The sequence below is a fragment of the Arachis stenosperma genome, chromosome 9 (assembly GCF_014773155.1).
Source record: "Arachis stenosperma cultivar V10309 chromosome 9, arast.V10309.gnm1.PFL2, whole genome shotgun sequence".
NCBI lineage: Eukaryota > Viridiplantae > Streptophyta > Magnoliopsida > Fabales > Fabaceae > Arachis > Arachis stenosperma.
Window position 1 is genome coordinate 35,988,880 of NC_080385.1, and position 21,010 is coordinate 36,009,889.

A 21,010-nucleotide genomic window follows, 5' to 3' on the forward strand; every position below is an offset into this window, starting at 1 on the left:
TATTATCTTAGAATGGAAGCAAGCATGATTGAATAAGAAACAGTAGTAATTGCATTAATTCATCAAGACACAGCAGAGCTCCTCACCCCCAACCATGGGGTTTAGAGGCTCATACTGTGGAAAGAAACGTGTACAAAATGTTATGAGGTCATAAGGTACGGATACAATGTCAAAAGATCATATAAGTAGTAAACTAGTGTCCTAAGGTTTACAGAAATGAGTAAATGACAGAAAAATCCACTTCCGGGCCCACTTGGTGTGTGCTTGGGCTGAGCAATGAAGGAATTTCGTGTAGAGACCTTTTCTGGAGTTAAACGCCAGCTTTCATGCCAGTTTGGGCGTTTAACTCCAATTTTTATGCCAGTTCCGGCGTTTAACGCTGGAATTTCTGTAGGTGACTTTGAGCGCCGGTTTGGGCCATCAAATCTTGGGCAAAGTATGGACTATTATATATTGCTGGAAAGCCCAGGATGTCTACTTTCCAATGCCATTGAGAGCGCGCAAATTGGGCTTCTGTAGCTCCAGAAAATCCACTTCGAGTGCAGGGAGGTCAGAATCCAACAGCATCTGCAGTCCTTTTCAGTCTCTGGATCAGATTTTTGCTCAGGACCCTCAATTTCAGTCAGAAAATACCTGAAATCACAGAAAAACACACAAACTCATAGTAAAGTCCAGAAAAGTGAATTTTAATTAAAAACTAATAAAAATATACTAAAAACTAACTAAAAGATACCAAAAACATACTAAAAATAATGCCAAAAAGCATACAAATTATCCGCTCATCACTAATCCTAACTCAACACTTCACTTTTACCTCCTCCAATCCTTTGAAACACCAGTGGAACTACCCTAGTCACACCTTCACCATACGAGGGGTCTCTCAGTTGCACAGACATACAATTCAAGCAAGAAAAACACAAGTAAATGAAAATACAGCAAATAGGCAATTAATAGATGAACATAGTCAAGCAATTAGGCAAACCAAGATAATGCACACTCAAGCAAATCATTCAAATGCACATGATGCATGCATATCCTATGGCTGATGATATTATCTGTCGGTTACACAGCCAGCCCGATATGTCTTGGTAGCTAACCGTGGACAATCTCTCTATACGTGTATCCCCAAGCTCATAAATATCCATGAGAAGAATCTCAAGCTGACATGGGGGAGACAAAACCCTAAGCTCAAATTATATATATATATATATATATATACCTATGGGAAAACCTGAGGAGTTAAAGTGTCCGATCACATCTTATGTACAGTGGTCAAGGAATGTCTCAATAATATTCAATTACAAATCTCTTTCAACACTGAAACTAGCTTTATTAGCATATTTACTCCTATTCTGTCACCTAAAACCTAGCCATCGGATCTTTCATAGAGTTTTCAGAGATTTGAAAAATTAGAGATATAGTTGATAGTTCAAAAATGGTAAATTTCCATTAAAATAGTGTTTTCGAAAGTTTACAGGCTTGTCAGAAATATCAAACAGTGAAAAACAAAATTTTTGTGTAAAACAGGATGTTGTGCCTACGCATCATATATGCGTGTACATGCACAATACAATTTTAATAAAGTATACATACACACTATAGTGTGCGTACACACACAATAGAACGACTTTCTCAACCTATGCGTCTGCAAAATCCTGGAGAAAGAATAATTTAAATTCATTACTTTCTGGAGCCTTAATCCTAATTTGGACCCCCTCCTAATCTTAATTATTTATAATTTCCATGAAGAAGAGGATATAATCACTTAGGTCACTTATTGGTACAAGACATGCTTGGCCTGCCTTTATGAAAGAAACATTATTGGCTGAAAAATAAACCAAACTTTGTTCATTTGCCTACTATTAACAAGCTCTCTTACCTCATTGTTCAGTGTTCACTTACATAAAAACATTAAGGTAATTATAGATGGACCAAAATTTATAGATTAAAAATAAAGAAATAATATTCAATTTAATTTTGTAGAATATTTTTGCACTAATAAATGTAATTTAAGTATTATCAAATAGTCAAAAACACTTATGGTTACTTACTCACTTGGTTTGTGCATTTTGTTTAATACTAGAAGTAATAAGTGATGTAATAATTATATAATTATAAATATTATATGCATGAAATTATGAATATTAAATTAAATAAGTTAGCTTTGGATTTTTGTTTTTTTAGTATAATTGTTAGTTGTCAAATAATGATTGAGAGTTTCAATTCATTCTCTATAATTAAGTAATTAAAAATTCAAATATATATGTTAGTTTTTGAAAACATGAGAAAAATAAAAATTTCAAAATTTTCTTTATTTAAAAATTAAAAAGATAATTAAGAGGATAAATTATTACTCTTTATTTTTTTACTTAGTTATTATGAGATATATTTTTATAATATATAAAAAGTTATGTATATTCAAAAGGTTGTATCTGTTTATAAGATTGTGATACAATAAAGAGTTTTATCTTTTTAAAAGGATGTTTTTCTTCATGATTATACATTTTCATTGATACATGAATTTAGTGTCTATAAATAGGAGATGAATTTGACAAAACAAACAACAACAAACAACAACGATAACAAAGCCTTGTCCCACTAAGTGGGGTCGGCTACATGAATCAAATGATGCCATTGTGCTCTGTCATGTATCATGTCTACAGAGAGACCGTTTACATGTAGATCTCGTTTGACCACCTCATGGATGGTCTTCTTAGGTCTTCCTCTACCTTTCGCCCTTTGTCCGTCTTCCATCTCATCCACCCTTCTGACTGGATGTTCTATCGGTCTTCTTCTCACATGTCCAAACCACCTGAGACGCGATTCAACCATCTTTTCCACAATGGGTACTACTCCAACTCTCTCCCTTATATCTTCATTCCTTATTTTATCCAATCGCGTATGACCACTCATCCATCTCAACATCTTCATCTCTGCCACACTCAGCTTATGTTCGTGCTTCCCTTTAGCTGCCCAACACTCCGTACCATACAGCATAGCCGGTCTTATAGCGGTGCGATAGAATTTACCTTTAAGTTTTAAAGGTACTTTTTGTCGCATATAAAACCAGATGCACTCCGCCATTTTGACCAACCTGCTTGGATCCTATGATTTACATCATGTTCAATCTCTCCATTATCCTGTATGATGCACCCAAGATACTTAAAACTTTTAACTTTTTCTAGGATATTTTCTCCAATCTTCACCTCTATATTGGGGTTTTCCCTTCTCAGACTGAACTTACATTCCATATATTCCGTCTTGCTACGGCTTATGCGCAAATCATACACTTCTAAAGCTTCTCTCCATAACTCCAACTTCTTATTTAGGTCTTCCCTTGACTCTCCCATAAGGACGATATCATCGGTAAAAAGTATGCACCATGGCACAGGCTCTTGGATGTCCTCTGTGAGTACTTCCAAGACTAATGTGAAAATGTATGGACTTAAGGATGATCCCTAGTGTAATCCTATACCAATAGGGAATTCCTCCGTCATACCACCTTGAGTCTTCACACTAGTTGTGGCCCCATCATACATGTCTTTAATTGCCCGAATATATGCGATCCTTACTCTCCTCTTTTCTAAAACCTTCCATAAGACCTCCCTTGGTACCCTATCATACGCTTTTTCCAAATCAATAAACACCATATGTAGATCCCTTTTATTACTACGATACATCTCCATCATCCTTCTTAATAGGTATATCGTTTCAGTGGTAGATCTTCCTAGCATAAATCCAAATTGATTTTCTGTTACTTGTGTCTCTTTTCTCAATCTCCGTTCTATCACCCTTTCCCATAACTTCATAGTATGACTTATAAGTTTAATTCCTCTATAGTTTTCCAACTTTGTATATCACCCTTATTCTTGTAGATAGGTACCAAGGTGCTCTTTCTCCACTCATCAGGCATCTTCTTTGACCTTAAAATCTCATTAAAAAGCTTGGTTAACCGGTTGATGTCTTTTTCTCCAAGACCCTTCCAAACCTCAATCGGAATATTATCAGGTCCTACTGCCCTGCCATTTTTCATCTGCTTTAGAGCCTCTTTTACCTTGAAGTCTCGAATCCTTCGATAGTAGTCAAAGTTTTGATCTTCTTCCCTTGTGCATAATCGACCAAGGCTCGGAAGAGTCTTCTGTCCCTTATTAAATAACTCGTAGAAGTAGCTCTTCCACCTTTCATTAATCTTCTCCTCTTGAGCCAACACCTCTCCATCCTTATCCTTTATGCACTTAACCTGATCCAAATCTCTCGTTCTTCTTTCCCGACTCTTTGCGATTCTATATATACCTTTTTCTCCTTCTTTCGTGCCCAAAGACTGGTAGAGACCCTCATATGCTCTTGTTTTTGCTTCACTTATAGCCACTTTTGTCTCTTTCTTAACCGCCTTATATTTTTCCTAGTTATCTGCATTGCGGTCTAAAGACCACTCTTTAAAGCATTCCTTTTTTTCTTTATCTTTTCTTGTATACTCGCATTCCACCACCAGGACTCCTTGTCTCTTGGTCCTATTCCTTTAGATTCACCAAAACTTTCTTTTGCTGTTCTTCTAATAACTTCTGCCATCTCCCTCCACATCTCTTCCGCGCTTCCATTGCCATCCCACTTTGCCTCTTCTCCTACCCATCTTAGGAAGCTTCTTTATTCCTCACCTTTCATCCGCCACCACCTCGTCCTTGGGTTCTTCGTATGATATCTTTTTCTCAACTTTTGCTCAACGCGAAAATCCATAACGAGCACCCTATGTTGTGTTGTCAAACTCTCTCCCGGGATAATTTTACAGTTAATGCAAAATTTCGGGTCGACTCTCCTCAACAAGAAGAAGTCGATTTGAGAGCTTGTCATGCCACTCTTATAGGTTATAAGATGTTCGTCTCTCTTTTTAAAACATGTATTTGCGATAAGAAGATCAAGGGTTGAGGAAAAGTCCAAAATAGTTTTACCCTCGGCATTGATCACCCCGAAACCATGGCCTCCGTGAATACTTCCATATCCAGTCACTTCTCTCCCAACATGGCCATTTAAATCTCCTCCTAAGAAAATCTTATCTCCCAAAGGTATGCCTTGAACCAAACTTTCTAGATCCTCCCAAAACCTTATCTTGTGTTGTTCGTCTGAACCCACTTGCGGTGCATAAGCGCTAATCACATGGAAAGCACCTCCCTCCACCACAAGTTTGATAGAGATGGTCTGATCTCCCACCCTCTTGACATCCACTACGTCCTTCTTCCACTGCTTATCCACAATTATTCCAATCCCATTCCTATTCTTCACCTTTCCTGTATACCAAAGTTTGAAACCAGAAGTATCCAACTCCCTTGCCTTTACACCAACCCATTTCGTTTTTTGTAGGCACATAATGTTAATCTTCCTCCTTGTCATGGTGCCCACCACCTCTATGGACTTTTCTGTTAGAGTGCCTATGTTCCATGTCCCAAATCTCAACCTTCTGTCGCTTCGACCTTTACCTTTTACTTTGTGAACTAACTTATTTACCCACGTCCGTTCACGAAAACGCGAGAACCCTTGCTCATTTAACACTACATCCGAGCACCAATGCAGCGGCTCTTGCTTTGACACCGTACTCGAGTCATACGGCGCGTTGCTTCCGGACAACGACCTAGCTTTAGCGTAATAATGTCTTTGATTCATGTCATGGGGGTTCGGCTATATTTTTATGTTAGTTGCCGAAAACCTAACACAACCCTCCTCCTTTATCCGGACTTGGGACCGGCTATGTACTGCAAGCGTAACATAGACGGAGTTATGAATTTGACAAAACATAAACATAAAAATCCATTTACAAATTTCACAATTTTTATGTTCTCCATCTCAACACTTTTTTTATGCGTAAAAAAAAGAATAGAAAGTATCATTTTATAAAATATAAATGGTATAAGACTTGATTTTACGAGTGTAAAAAAAATCAAGTCTTTTTTTTTTTTTTTGCCGTAAGAAATTCGTCAATAACCTATTTTAAACGTCCAAATTAAATTGGTGGCCGAATTAACATAACAAAAAGTATGTGTAACATATAACTTAAAGAACTACACTATTATATTTTCTAATAAAAAATGATTGGGGTACTAATTCTTCCTCCTAATTATTCTCCCAAGTCATACATTTAGTTAGCCCCACTTGAAGAATATTTTGATCTCCTTAAAGATAAAAGATAGAGACAATTAAGGAAATCAACTCCAAATTTATCTTATTTTAAAAGAAAAAGAAATTAGTCATGATCCTTTTTTAATTAATTCAGATAGTTCAATATCTTGTTTCTCTTAAACGATGTCTTTGAATGAACCAAGGAATAAGGGATCTTATGGTACCAGTTCCACTCTATCCAATAATTGAAAAATGAATGTTACATGTATCAAGATTTGAAGAACGAAACGATCAATCGATAGAGTTAAAAGTTCAAGAGTTTAAGAATTTAACTATAGTACAATCGGAATTGACCTAGACATAATAAATAATATATTTATATGTAAAATAATTTAAAAAAGGGTAAGTATGGTTTTGGTCCCTAATGTTTAACGCCAGAATCGAAACCGTCCCTCATCTAATTTTCGTATTAAAATCGTCCTTAACGTTTTTCTTTATATTAAAATCGTCTTTTTTATTTTTTTTTTTGACAAAATTATCCTCACCACTACCAACACAATTACATGCTCTACCACCACCACCACCAACACCAACACCACCGCCACAGCCTCCACCCACAGCACCACCAACACCAGCACCAGCACCACCACCACCACCAACACCACCACCAATGCCGCCGCTGCCGTCCCCCTCCGCCCTTTTCCCCTCCCCGTCTTCCCTTCCCCCAACCTCCACCCCCACCCCCGCGTCCCCTCCCCCTTCCCAACCCCCATCCCCACCCCGCGTCCCCTCTCCCTCCCCGTCTTCCCTTCCCCCAACCTCCACCCCCACCCCCGCGTCCCCTCCCCCGCCCCGTTCCCTTCCCCCCACCCCCACGTCCCCACCCCCTCCCCGTCTTCCCTTCCCCCCACCTCCACCCCCACCCCCCACCTCCACTTCTACCTCCACACAGAGAAGCAGAAACAGAAAATCAACAAATTCAAGTACAAATTTAACAAATGCAGAAACAGAAAGCAACAAATCAACAAATCAACACAGCCAAATCAACAAATTCAACAGAGAAGCACAAAGCCAAATCAGAAATTCAAAGCACAAAGAAGCAGATGCAGAAGGCCAAGCAGGACCACCGGCAAACTCATCATCAGAACCCATAACCGCAAGAAGCTGAAGTGGCGAGGCGGCGAGGAGCAGTGGCGACGGTGGCGCTAGCTTCCCTCAGTGGCTAGGCGGCAAGAAGCAGCAACGCGAGTCCTTCTCCCTCTTCGCGTCTCTCTCTGTCTGATCTCTCTCCTCTGGCGTGGGTGGCTGGCGCGACGGTGAGGGTTCGGCAAAGAGATGAGGGCTGGGCGGTGAGGCCCTCTCTGGGCGCAGCTGGCAGTGAGGGGCTGGGCGCGGCGGTGAGGGCTGGACCTGGCGGTAAGGCGCTGGGTGAGGCCCCACAACACGTTTTTTTTTATTTTTTTTAATTTTATCTTTTTTATTAAAATAGAGGTAGTTTAGGAATAATATAAAAAAAATTTATTAAAAAGGACAATTTTAATGCGAAAAAAACCGTTAAGGACAATTTTAATACGAAAATTAGATGAGGGATACGAAAATTAGATGAGGAACGGTTTCAATTCTGGCGTTAAACTTTAGGGACCAATACCATACTTACCCCTTTAAAAAATAATTTGTGTTTCATTATTTCAAACTATATAACTGCTAAAAAACCAAATTGATTTGACTGATTTACCGACTTTCGACTAGTTAGCTAACAACCGATTTAATCCTTAACCGTATTAGTTTGGTGGCTAATTCTCCATTAATCAGGTCAAACCATGCAGTTTGGTCCGTTTCTCAAAATCATGGCCCTCACAAATTAAGAATAATACAAATCATGCTGAAAATAAGAGTCTAATTGTCTAAAATATCTTATTTCATTGCAATCTCAATTGTGAAACAACTTCTGTCAAAATTATGAACGAAGGATGGAAAAAACAAAAATGAGTTACAAAAATTCTGATTCATTCGCTCACTGGCTATCTGGTTCAGTAGAGCATTTCTTGCTCCAACCAACCGAACCAGCTTTGCGCTCGCCTCTCTTTCTCTTGTTCTTGGGGACACTCACATCACCATGCAAGCTTTGCTTGAGAACTGGTTGTTCTTGAGACCCTGCAGAACTATTCACCACTACATTGTTAAGATCCGATGCCGGAACAGAATCAATGTGCTGTAGAATTTCCTCTTCCCCGTGCTGTAGAATTTTTTCTTCCCCTTCACATTTCGCAGCAGACTTCTGAAGCTTCTCAATGGGGTGATGACTCGCGCTTTTAAATGCGTGGTCTTCTGTTTCAGCTACCTCATGTATCAAGACACTGTCCATCATCTGCAATCATCAAAGAAAATTTAGAAGTTAGCATTACCGTTATCTCAAGAAACGTAAAGCATAAGTGCACAGATTTTTATATGATGGACTGCACATGCAAAATTCAAAAGAAAAAAAAAACATAGGAAATTGGTAATGTAGCAAATGGTGAATACAGAGTTGTACATACAATAAAATGACAATAAAATGTTTGCCATATATTATAGTTTAGGGTTAATCGCACTTTATCCCCTAAAAATTCAAGAAAATGTACAAATCGGCTGATAAATTTTGCTAAATGTACACTTTACCTAAAATAAATGCATTATGCATACACCCCCAACCCCACGGCGAAGTTCTTGTTGTGTAAAGTCCCAAAGTGGCCGAGATTGGTTGCATCCGCTAAAATTGCCCCCGAGATTCCAATTGCACGAATTATGTCCCTAAGAGTGACAAAAGTGCACCATATTAGTCACTTACAACGTGATAAGTCACTTGATGGAAAAGGACTGAGGGACTAACATGGTGCACTTTTAACAATATCAGGGATGTAACGGGTACAATTGGAATCTCGGAGACTATTTTAGTGCACGCAACCTATCTTAGGTACCACATTGGGCTTAACTCGCAAATCTCCCACTAAATTCTCCTAAATATGTAACTTTTATTTGCTAAACTTTGTTCAATGTGTAACAATTGGCGAAAAATTACCAACATGAGCAATTTGCATATTTTTAAATTCGGTAGGTAAAGTGCACATAATTTAATGCAATTAACCCTATATGTTATGCAACAATCTTCGTGTAGGTTTTACCCATGAATGAGTTTAATTGCATAAACACTTTTCTGGTCAGCATCTGATAAGAAGCTAAATAAATAATGTAGACCAGTTTGAGAAAACTTACATCATCACAAGAGTCCCCAACCAAGGCTGGACGGAGAGTAACATCAGCAGCAGACAATAATCCCACGGTGCTCTCGATTATGTCAGGGATAATTGTAACTTCTCCATAGCTCGAAACAGCACTGTCCGGCATAACCAAATTGCCTAAATCAAACTCGGGAATATGCCGAGCTGAATTATAAATAGCCCTCACGGATATTGAGTCTCCATTCGCTGCAGAGGTTGTAGGACTAGGAGCAGAGCTAGTCTGTACATCACCATGAGGAAGCAGGCTCAAATTCTCCGACGATGATAACTTAGTGTTTTTGGACATGACAACATCGACTTGACCCTTCAGCTTCTGGACTCTAGAATTTAGGTTGTCAATTGTCCAAAGAAGCTGCTCCATGCAACTATCACTCTCACTATACTCAAAGAAAGATTGATCATCACCGATTCCAAATCTATCACTTGAATCAGCATGCAACTCTGTGATAACTGTACCAAGAGAGCATAAAAACAATTAGTCATTAAGCGCATATTAAATCAAAATGTGATATGAGGCGCAACCAAAGGCAGATCACAAGTACAACAACAAAGCTTTATCCCACTATGTGGGGCCAGCTACATGAATCAAATGACGTCATTAAGCGCATATTAAATCAAAATGTGATATGAGGCGCAACCAAAGGCAGATCACAAGTACAACAACAAAGCTTTATCCCACTATGTGGGGCCAGCTACATGAATCAAATGACGTCATTGAACTCTATTGTGTATTGTGTATCGTGTCTATAGTGAGACTATTTACACGTAAACCTAAAAAGTGAAAAACACGATAAAATAGAAAACGAACCAAAATACATTAAGCACGCACTAACATGAAGAAGCAAGCAATCATTTTCTTATAGTACAAAATTGTACAAAAAGCATTAATATCACTGGCAAATTAACATGTTATGCAAGTAAGGAGCATCAAGTAACCATTAAAAAGCATAGTTTCTAACCTGGATTACCAAAATCCTCAACCAAACAGCCATCAAGATCAGACTTCTTATTCTCTACATATACGTAAAGGGAAAAGTCAACATTTCTGAGGCAGGGAAAGGCAAGCAAATCTAGCGTCATGATAAAGGAGAGCAAAGTAGTTTCTACCGAGATAGGAGAAAAGATAATGATTCGATGTATATGACACGAGGTCAGTTGTCTCCTCAACTTTCTTTCTTTTCCTCCTTTTCCTGGCGTTACATCTATACTGATGACTCGTAAACGGCAATGATTTCGAGCCAAACTCTTCTAGTGTAAAACGATCGGGCTCCATGTGTTTTATCTTATCATATTCCGCAAGCTCTTTACTGTATTTTAATGCTTGCGACTCAATTTCCTTGATTCTTAGTTCTGCCCATTTGCAGCGCCACATTAGAGGTCGTATAAAGTTCCTCCAGTGATATGTCAATTTCTTCTTCCTACAATTGCATAGGAAATTGATATGCATAAATAATAACTCAAATAGCTTAACATGCAATACACATAGAATGTGCTTAGAACAGTGGTTCACCACAAAATATGAAAAGTTAGTATAGTGGCATAAAATTAAATGTGGATCATTATTAGCTCAAGGAAAATAGAGATCAATGGTGTTTGAGATGATACTAATGATAGCAGACAACACAGAGTATAATGGCAGGTTTTCCAATACCAAATCATCAATGTTTACTTGACGAAAATGCAAAAGTGTTCTAACAGAAGTTACAACTAGAACTATATAAACAGAACAATTATCTAGATAATAATATAATTCAAATACATCCAACATCTAAGGAAGTGAACAGTAAGAGGAAAATTTGGAAAAAGAACCTAATCTATTATTGGAACATCAAACCCAAGACACTGACATACCATATAACCATATAACTAAATTTCACACCTCTTACTAGAGTTTGGAGAGAAGAGAGAACTCAGAGAAACAAAAAGAAAGCTTGGAAATGTATAATGTATATTATTAGTGACTTTAACACTGATATGTGCTTATGTACAAAGAAGGAAAGCTTGTTGTGTAAGCTAGTCCAACAGGCAGAATAGTCCTTTCATACTTACGTTAGTGATGACAGTTGTAACATTACAGCTGTCATGTCTTAGCTAGCTCCCTCTTATAACTAACTCTGTTCTAGACTTCACCAACTCACTCTACTCTTATCCTCTCCTAACAATCATCATTACTGTAGTCTATTTTACTTGTGATGCAGTTCATTTACTTGCTAGATACGTATAATTATCATAATCATCAGCAAATATATAGAGAGAAGTCACCCTGCTCGTTCTTACGTGTATTAAACACCTTGTGTGTTATTAGAGATCAATACATTAACTATGTAAATATGTTTAACAAGTCATCAAAAAGAAGTTCCAAATAAACTATCTAATTTGAAGATTTAAATACATAATTTGGCTTCAATAACAAACTATTATCAATTGTCAACAAATTCACAAGACTAGGGTTCTTTGCTTACATATTGAAACAACTGATGAAGATAATTCAAAATTATTTGCTATGGAACAAGAATCACCTCATATGGAATGTGGAGGAAAAAGCATCAATGTTGCATGCCAAGCCACTATCACCTAAGAATTCTGACTCTACCTCAGCATCACTAAGTCTAGAACCATTTTCAGCATCAGACGTAGTGTCAGCGAATGAACTTGAATACTCAGTTGCATCAGGGTCTTCGTTTTTATTCGATGCCAAATCACCCTTGTTTGTCCAACTTACAATATCAATATCCGCATCCTCGATTACTTTTGAACTGTTAATTTGTTCGTCCAGAACCGGCTCGACCTTGATGATAGGCTTCTTCTCATCCATGTTAATCTCAAACACTTTCTATTCCACCTTCTCCTCAAATTAATGTCACTCTAACTCTTAGAGACTTAGAGTGAATCTTGGTTCAGTCTCTTTTTCGTCATTATCTACAAATAGACAGGGAGGGCAATTCTTGACAAACATAGATCCGTTCAAACATTACCTGGTTAAATTGAGAATTGTTCCAACTTCATCAACAAATTCAACCAACTCCAAATCAATTCATTGAGCACACAATATAGATATTGATTTCAGTTCAAAGAACACAAAAATCACAAAGTCAAGAAGTACATAGCAAAACATTTTTCATTTGAAAATAACAAGTAGCTAGCAGCCAATCACTCAAGAATTAAAATTTCAAATTCTGATTCCAAAAGGAAATTAAACTCCACAGTTGTCAAAGACATTTACAAAAAAAAAGAGTAGTACAGTTGCTAAGATTCTTCATTATTACAAGAAAGTTCACTAAACAAGTTAGAATCCAGGTCTGGAATTAGAAGAAAACCAAGGCAACAGCTAAGTTAATTGAAGCACAGAAAGTGTACTTGAAAGTAACAAAACAAAAAAAAACGTGTGCGTGCGTGATTCAACTAACACTAGGGGTGTACATGGTCCGGGTAAAACCGGGTTTGTCCTAACCAAGACTTGGCCCTAAATATGTACCGAACCCTTTTTATAGACCTTAACCGGCCCTATACCCGATGAAACCTACATACTTTCGAGCCACAGTTATACCGGGTGAAAACTGGGCCTTTACTAACAATTTGTTACGAAGATGTTGGTAGCCAAAGTTAAACTTAAATCTCTCCATAAATCACAATTCCAGATGCTGGGAGACACAAAATGTAAATGCTAATGCCAGTAATATCAAGTCCAAAACTTATTGAATTCTCTAGGCCTTTCTTTCTCTCACTCATCTCAACCTTTACCTAACTTTTATCTAAACACACTTGAGGATGAATGAGGAAGGAACAAAGAATCTATAATAATATATGTGTACATGTATCTGTGAATACTTGTGTAACTATGTCAACTTACAAGACCAGCAGAATCACTTTATCAGCACAGAAAGTGAACCTTCTCTTTTTCTTTTCCATCATTGCATTTAAAATCTTTGAGACTTTTTGTCTCTACCTTCATTCTCCCATGCTGCCCTTGAATTCATCAATAGCAATGCACAGACATTAGAAGAACACAGTGCTGATAAAAAAGAAAATCTAATAAGATGGTATTCAGCAACAAATCACCAACATATTTTGATTAAAATCAGAACAAATCAACAATAATCAAAACATGTTTTCATTAGAATCAAAACAAATCAGAACCAAAAAAGGATAACAAATAAAAAATAATCAGAACATGTTTTAATTAAAATCAGAATAAATCAGGATCAAACAAGGAGAACAAAGCAACAAGAATCAGAACATAGAACAAATCAGACCCAAATATGGAGTCATGGAGAACAAATCAACATTATATGTAATTAAAATCAAAACAGATCAGAACCAAACAAAGAGAACAAATCAACAATGATCAGAAGTTCAGAGCAACAAATCAACCTTATAAATTATAATAACAAGTTCTGGAAAAATCCAGCATTATAAATTATAATAACAAAGCTCAGACCTTAATCCTATTTTAGAAAGAAAAAAAAAAAGTAGTTCAGAAGCATTACCAGAACCAGCGCCGAGAAGAAGAGGAGCGGCTGAGCAGGGGCTTGTGACCTTCCTCACCAAAAGAGCACCAGCGCCGAGAAGAAGATGAGCAGTGCCGAGAAGAGGAGCAGGAGAAGAAGCGGAGCATGAGCAGAGCAGTGACCTTCACACTTCGCCGCCGCTGTTGGTGGCGTCGTGACTAAGGTTCTCCGGCGAGCAGTGCGGCGCGGAGAAACTGTGCAGCGCGGAAGCAAAGCAGCCGGTTCTGAGAAGCAGTCGAGCAGAAGCAGAGCAGCGCTGGTTCCGAGGAAGAACACCGTGAGGCCAATGACGGTGGCCGGTCGGTGTCTGAACGAGCATTCACAGAGAGTCTGAGAATGGGAGATTGGGACTTGGGAGCTTGCGGGTCTCTGCGTACCCTAATTGTGGGGGCTGCAACATCATCGTAAATCATAAATTTTTTAAAATTTACACCGGGTCGGGAATGAATGACCCGTTATAGCCCAGACCCGGTTTAGTTGGTCTTTCGGGTGATTTTTTTTTGGGTCATCCCCATGTCATTTTGGACCGAGCCAAAATGTTCAAAAATAATTTGGGTTCGAATGGGATCTTCGAATGGGACCCGACCATGCATCCCTAGCTCACCATCACAATATGGTTACAGTTAAAGCCCCGTCTAAAAAGTTTCAAAAGTTATTTTTTTAAGTTTTTGACTTATAAAAATTATTTGTATTAATATTTGGTATAATTTTTAAAATTAAATTTTAATTTTTTAAAAAATTATTTAACTACTTATAGATAAATTAAAAAAATTATTTTTTTCATAATAATTTTTTTATCACATTTCTTTTAAAATAAACATTTTTAAAACTAAAATATCAAATACAAAATAACTTATTTATAAGTTACTTTTAATATAAATATTTATTGTTTAAGTTATTTTTTCAAAAAAAGTTTAATTAAACTGTTTACTCAAACTGGTCTTAGAGAAAAAATGCTACACCACCAATAAAATTTATTATTTTTTAACTAATATTTTATATTTTAAATATTAAATTCTAAATTTTAAATATTAAATTCTAACTATTAATAATATAAAAATAAAATATTAATTAAAATATCGACTAATATTAATAAAAATATAATTTCTTAACTATTCTCTAATTAAATTGCGGATTGTAATTCCAATATATTAATGCTTTTATAATGACATCTTATATCAAGTGTGTCATAACTTTTCAAGAAAAGCAATTTACTTCCATTCCCCTGTTTTTTAAAAAAATAAAATAAGAAATGATATTTTAATATTTATATAATAGCACTTATCAATTGATTAGATATTCGTATAAAATAATTCCATAAAAATTATTGACATCAAGTTTTGTGTACACATTGCTCTTGTATATTTGTTTTTTTTTTATGAAAAGATAAATTTTTGTACCATCAAAAAAGAAATTAGAGATTTATAAAAAAAAATAATACAAATATCACTTATATTCATGAGAGATACTATGCCATAATTAAAAAAGTAGTTTAATAAAAATTCATCTTGATGCGAATAGTTTCTTTAATTTTAAAGAGATATCAGGATTATTATAATTTATTGTTTTCGACTATTAGTTAGTCATCAATATTTAAAAATATGAGATAAAATATATTGCTGAATTATTAAACTAAAAAATTAGACTAAAAAAATTGAATTGATAATTAAATGATGGCCAAAAATAATAAATTATAATCATTTCTAGCATTTTTCTCAATTTTATTTATAGTGAATTACATTGTTGAATGCAAAATTGAATATTATTATCTAATGAATAATTATAGAATTGTGGAAAAAAGTATTTATATATATATATATATATATATATATATATATAGTGGAGCCCAAGGGCCGGGTAAACACAAAAAATCACATCAGAACGTCTCTTGGGAATTTGACTCCACATCTATCGGCAAGCAGGTATTGTACGAGCATGGTAGGGGGAAGCTCGAAGCAATAGACTCCAGCTTCTTGTTCTTGCCTTGCTTTAGTAAAAGTATCTGCGTAGAAATTTGCTTCCCGGTAAATATGTCGGACGACGACGCACTCCAAGCCAACTAGAAGCTCTTTAATAGACCGAATCAGAGCAGATTGAGAGTGCTTCTCCACTTATGACTTTTGAACTAGCTCCACCGTACGTCTAGAGTCAGACTCAACCACAAGTTTAGGGATTCTCATCTCCATTGCTAGCTTGATGTCAACATAAAAACCCCAAATCTCCACCGTAGTGATGGTATACGTCCCAATCTTCATGCTGAAACCCGCTACCATACGGCCTTCCTAGTTCCGGATAACGCCGCCACATGCCCCTGATAAACCACTATTTTATGGTTTATCTTGTGCTCAATTGAGTGGATTTTATCAACTCTTTACCCACTTATTCATACTATTTGCATGTTTTACATTTCCCTTCCTAATTATATGCTTTGATTGAAAACATGCTTCTTTGGACTTATATTTGCTTATTATTAATCCTCTCTTATCACCATTAGATGCCTTGATATGTGTGTTAAGTGTTTTCAGAGATTACAGGGCAGGAATGGCTCAGAGGATGGAAAGGAAGCATGCAAAAGTGGAAGGAATACAAGAAGTTGGAGAAACTGCTAAACTGTCCAGCCTGACCTCTTCGCACTCAAACGCCTATAACTTTAGCTACAAAGGTCCAAACGATGCGGTTCCAGTTGCGTTGGAAAGCTAACGTCCGGGGCTTCGATTTGATGTATAATTTGCCATAGCTGCCCCGACGCCAGGCGACGCGAACGCGTGAGTTACGCGGACCCGTGACCTGGCAGGAACGCAACCCGCGCGGCCGTGTAAGCCATGCGGCCGCGTCACTTTTCCGTGACCTGTACGGACCAGAAAGCGTTGGAAGTGACTTCTGGGCTGTTTTTGACCCAGTTTTCAGCCCAGAGAACACAGATTAGAGGCTATAAAGTGGGGGAATGCATCCATTCATAGGGAGGCTCTAATAATTCCCTTTTCATGTTTTAGATGTAGTTTTAGAGAGAGAAGTTCTCTCCTCTCTCTCTCTTAGGATTAGGATTTAAGACTTCTCTTAGTTTTAGGAGTGACTCTCAATCACAGGTTCTTTATTTTTATTTATCCCAATTTAATTTATGAGCACTTCCATGTTACAGATTACTCTTTTAAATTAATGTTATTTGAGGTATTTCAGTTTAATATTGCTTTCTTTTATTTACATGATTATTGCTTCCCATCTAAAAGCATTTTTATTCCAGCAGCTTTAATTTCCTTTCCTTTTGGTCTTGGTTAAGAAATCAGTAACTCAGGAGTTATCTTAGCTCAACATAATTGATAACTGTTATCTTTGCTAATTGAACTGAACTTCAATAATCCCAACCTTTTCTTAGGAAATAAATAGGATTCGAAGGCCAATTAATTAGTCCCTTGACTTTCCTTTGCTTTAGCAAAGGTCGACTAAGTGGAATTAAGATTCAACTTTCATTATTATTGATAAGAATAACTAAGTCTGGATTTCCAATTTCTCGTACCTTACCAAAGGATTTGTTTTACAGTATTTATTTATTTTAATTGTCATTTAAATTATTTGCCATATTTATTCCTCATTCTCAAAACCCCAATTTTATCTTTTTCATAGCCAATATTAAGAACATACCTCCCTGCAATTTCTTGAGAAGACGACCCGAGGTTTGAATACTCGGTTATCAATTTCAAAGGGGTTTGTTACTTGTGACAACCAAAACGTTTGTACGAAGGGATTTCTGTCGGTTTAGAGACTATATCTACAACGCGACTGTTTTTATGAACTTCTTTACTGGCAAAAATTCTAACGTCAAAATGGCGCCGTTGCCGGGGAATCGCAAACGTGTGCCTTATTATTGGTTATTGTAAATATTAAAAAAAAAAAATTTTCTTTTGCTTGTTTATTTATTTTTGTTTTTAATTTTTATTAATTACTATGAATTCTCACCCCTCTGGTTTCAAGTTTGATTCCAATGTTGTTGTTAGGAATGGAAACTATAATGAGAACAGGCATCAAGGTTGGAAGAATCAAAGATGGGAGGAGCCACAAGGATTTACTCAACCCTCATGGCAACAACCGCCTCTAATGGACTACCAACAACCATCCTGTGATGCATATCAAGGCAATAGCTATGGTGAACACTCTTTTGATTATCAACAACCACCACCATACGCCTATGAACCCCCTCCTCAACATAACTTTGGACCACCAAACTCACAAGCCCCTTGCCGCCATTCACCTCCATATGACCCTAACCCTCGACCACCATACCAACCACCTTATAAGCCATATGAACCATATATAGAACAACCCCAATTCCAACCCAATTACTCACAAAAACCACCACCTCCATATTTACCATCTCCATATCCATCAATCCAAGAGCACTATGATTCTATTTATGAAAGCCGAGTTCGTCAAGAGACAAAGGATCGTCTCAAGGAAATAGTGGATCGATGTTAGGCAACCATGCATCAATTGGGGCAAGCAATAATGAATCAATTAGCTTCCCGGCGCTCAAATATACAAGGATCAGCCACAACTCCATGTGGACAGTCTAGTGAAGAGCGTAGCATGAAGGAGATACCAGAAACCCCAGTGAACAAGACAGAGAATGAATTTGTACTAGAACAAGTAGAAGAAGCTGTCATTGTTCAAGAAGAAGAAGAAGTGGTTGAAGACTTAGGAGATGCAGAACCTCCATGGGAAAGTCAAGACATCGAGCCTCCTTCCAAGACGGTTGAAATTGATGCTGAGAAAGGTGTACAACCTCCAATGCATATCACAGTTGAAGACTTGGAAGAGGTTGATCAAGTGATGGAGATTCAAGAAGGAGAAGCACAACCTCCCATGCCCTTGGAAAGCAATGAAGAGGAGATTGAATTGGAAGAAAGCTACCAAGAGGAAGAGGTTAAAATTAAAGAAGCTTGCAAAGAGGTGGTAATTATCAGAAAAGAGCACAAGGGAGTGGAGCTTGCAATTTCATTAAAAATACCTCCCCCTAAGTTGCCATCATCCTTCACAACATTCAAGTGGATAAAATTCATATCCCTTAGCTTTCTAATTCCACTTGAATATGGGCTACTGGAGACGGATGGTCAACTTAAAGCTCTTTGTGACATTAAGAGTAAGAGAAAGATGGCCAGTGGTAAAAATTGTCCTGCAAGGTTCATCATGGTTGGAAGCTTTAAGTTCAAACGCAAAGGTTGGTATAAAGCTCAACGGAATGGGTCTAGGAAGCTGTTTGGTCGCTGCAGCGAGAATTCATATCACCTTTCACCCGGCTGGAAAAATGCAGATCAAGACAAAAACGGGTGTAAAGGTAAGGTTTGGGATCCTGGAATCTGTTCTGACATTTGTCACCCCGGAAGCCTAAGAATCTGTTTGAAGCTTCGTAAGGGCTTTACGTGTTTAGTCTGGGACCCCGGAGGTTACTGGAGATACAAAAATTGGTGGGGATTCCTGGATCAGTACAAGCATAAGCCACCATGACAGGAAGCTCATCAAATGTCCAACTTAAGGACTTTAACTAAAAGTGCCAGGTGGGAGACAACCCACCATGGTATGATCGTTCTTTTTCAATTTATTTTATTTCGTTTTGTTTATTTTTTAGTTTTATTTTATTTTATTGAACCTGGAATCATGCATAGCATTCACATTAAGCATTGCATTCTACATACTGCACTCTGCATTTTAAAAAAAAATGGCACACGACGCGATCGCATCAGCGACGCGTCCGCGTCGCAAGGAGAGGGGAGAAAATAAAAACGAACAGAGAGTCACGCTGGAGCGTGGCAGGAGACGTGCCAATGGCATAAATCACCCCACGCGACCGCGTCGCTGATGCAACCGCGTCATATGGGAATAATGGCCTCCCACGCGACCGCGTGACCCACGCGGCCGTGTGACCAAGATTTCGACGTCAAAGTGGTGCACACCCGAAAGTTGTGCGAGAGTGGTGCGGGATTGGTGCTGAACGCATAATCCTTCCCACGCGGTTGCGTGACCCACGCGACCGCGTCACATTCTTCTAGAGCCCACTCACGCGATCGCATGCCCCATGCGATCGCGTCACTTAAAATTTGGCAAAATAAGATTTTGAACAGAGAGTTGTGCAAGCGCGAGGCTGCCATCGCGCCAGTAGCATAAATTGAGTCATGCGACCGCGTCGATTAACTTACAGCGCAAGTCGCACGACCGCGTGCCCCACACGTCCGCGTCGCTTGCGCCGCACAGCTTATCCTAATTTGCCAAATATCTTATCTTTTCTTCCCCAATCCTAATTTCTTCTATCTTTTCTTCTTTCTTCTTTCTTTCTTACTTTACTTCTTTCCCTTCTCATTCTTCTTATCTTTTATTTTATTTTACTTAATTTATTTGCATATCTCATTCATCGCATCTTAATTTTGTGCATATTGTTTTTATTTTCTTTTCTGAATTTTTTATTTTTCCATTCGTGTTAAAAAAAATTTCTTATTCTACTGTTGCATCTTTTCTTGAATTTATTTTGGTAACTTGTTTTACACTGTGGGATGATATTAATTATCTGCCAATGCCAATCTTTTATGATACTTGCACTCCATTTGCATTGGCATGAACTTGTATTGATACTTCCGTTACCCACTCTCCTCCCCTATGTTACAAATTTTATACCACTGGTATGCCATGGCTTCTATTATTTTCTCACGTACATGTTGAAGCTTCCATGTAAATGAGACCCTTATCATTTGGTATTAACCCACCCATACTTTATTTATTTTCTTATCTTTATTTCTGGGTTACTTTTCTTCCCTTTTTCTTTCAGGATGGCCACCCGGAGGGGAACCGGAAGAAGTTTACATGGGGAGACAAACAAGTCCATCTGCATAATCATTGAAGAAAGGCATCAGTTGGAACAACCCGTCCACCTGCACATCTCAGCATGCACCGAGGACGGTGCAATCTTTAAGTATGGGGAGGTCGATACCGATCTCCATGGGTTAGTACTTTCTTGTCTCAACACTAATGTTTAAATTTTCTTTATAGATTAGCTGTTGCATTTGCACATTTATTTGATTTTTGCATATTTTACCACTTGGTTAAAGTAATATTTTCTTTTTCAAGAAATTT

The 21,010-nt window shown here is 37.6% G+C and overlaps 2 protein-coding genes across 6 annotated transcripts; both read right to left on the reverse strand.

Moving 5' to 3' along the window:
• Positions 1 to 6,253: 6,253 nt before the first annotated feature.
• Positions 6,254 to 7,260, reverse strand: LOC130949388 (glycine-rich cell wall structural protein-like). Its single transcript, XM_057878125.1, has 3 exons — positions 7,216 to 7,260; positions 6,654 to 7,050; positions 6,254 to 6,342 (listed from the first exon to the last, which is right to left on the reverse strand). The coding sequence occupies exons 1-3, from the start codon at positions 7,258 to 7,260 to the stop codon at positions 6,254 to 6,256; spliced, it is 531 nt and encodes a 176-aa protein (XP_057734108.1).
• A 737-nt stretch (positions 7,261 to 7,997) lies between these two features.
• LOC130951503 (uncharacterized) lies at positions 7,998 to 14,272 on the reverse strand. Of its 5 annotated transcripts, none has more exons than XM_057880167.1 (7): positions 13,874 to 14,272; positions 13,237 to 13,347; positions 11,906 to 12,361; positions 10,494 to 10,804; positions 10,346 to 10,399; positions 9,361 to 9,836; positions 7,998 to 8,476 (listed from the first exon to the last, which is right to left on the reverse strand). In XM_057880167.1, exons 3-7 carry the CDS (start codon positions 12,199 to 12,201, stop codon positions 8,123 to 8,125), a joined length of 1,491 nt encoding a protein of 496 aa, XP_057736150.1. In that variant the 5' UTR covers positions 12,202 to 12,361; positions 13,237 to 13,347; positions 13,874 to 14,272; the 3' UTR covers positions 7,998 to 8,122. The 5 variants fall into 5 exon arrangements, with proteins under 5 accessions (XP_057736150.1, XP_057736151.1, XP_057736149.1 ...); XM_057880168.1 differs by having other exon boundaries at positions 13,237 to 13,352; XM_057880166.1 differs by having other exon boundaries at positions 13,237 to 13,398.
• Between the last annotated feature and the right edge of the window lie 6,738 nt (positions 14,273 to 21,010).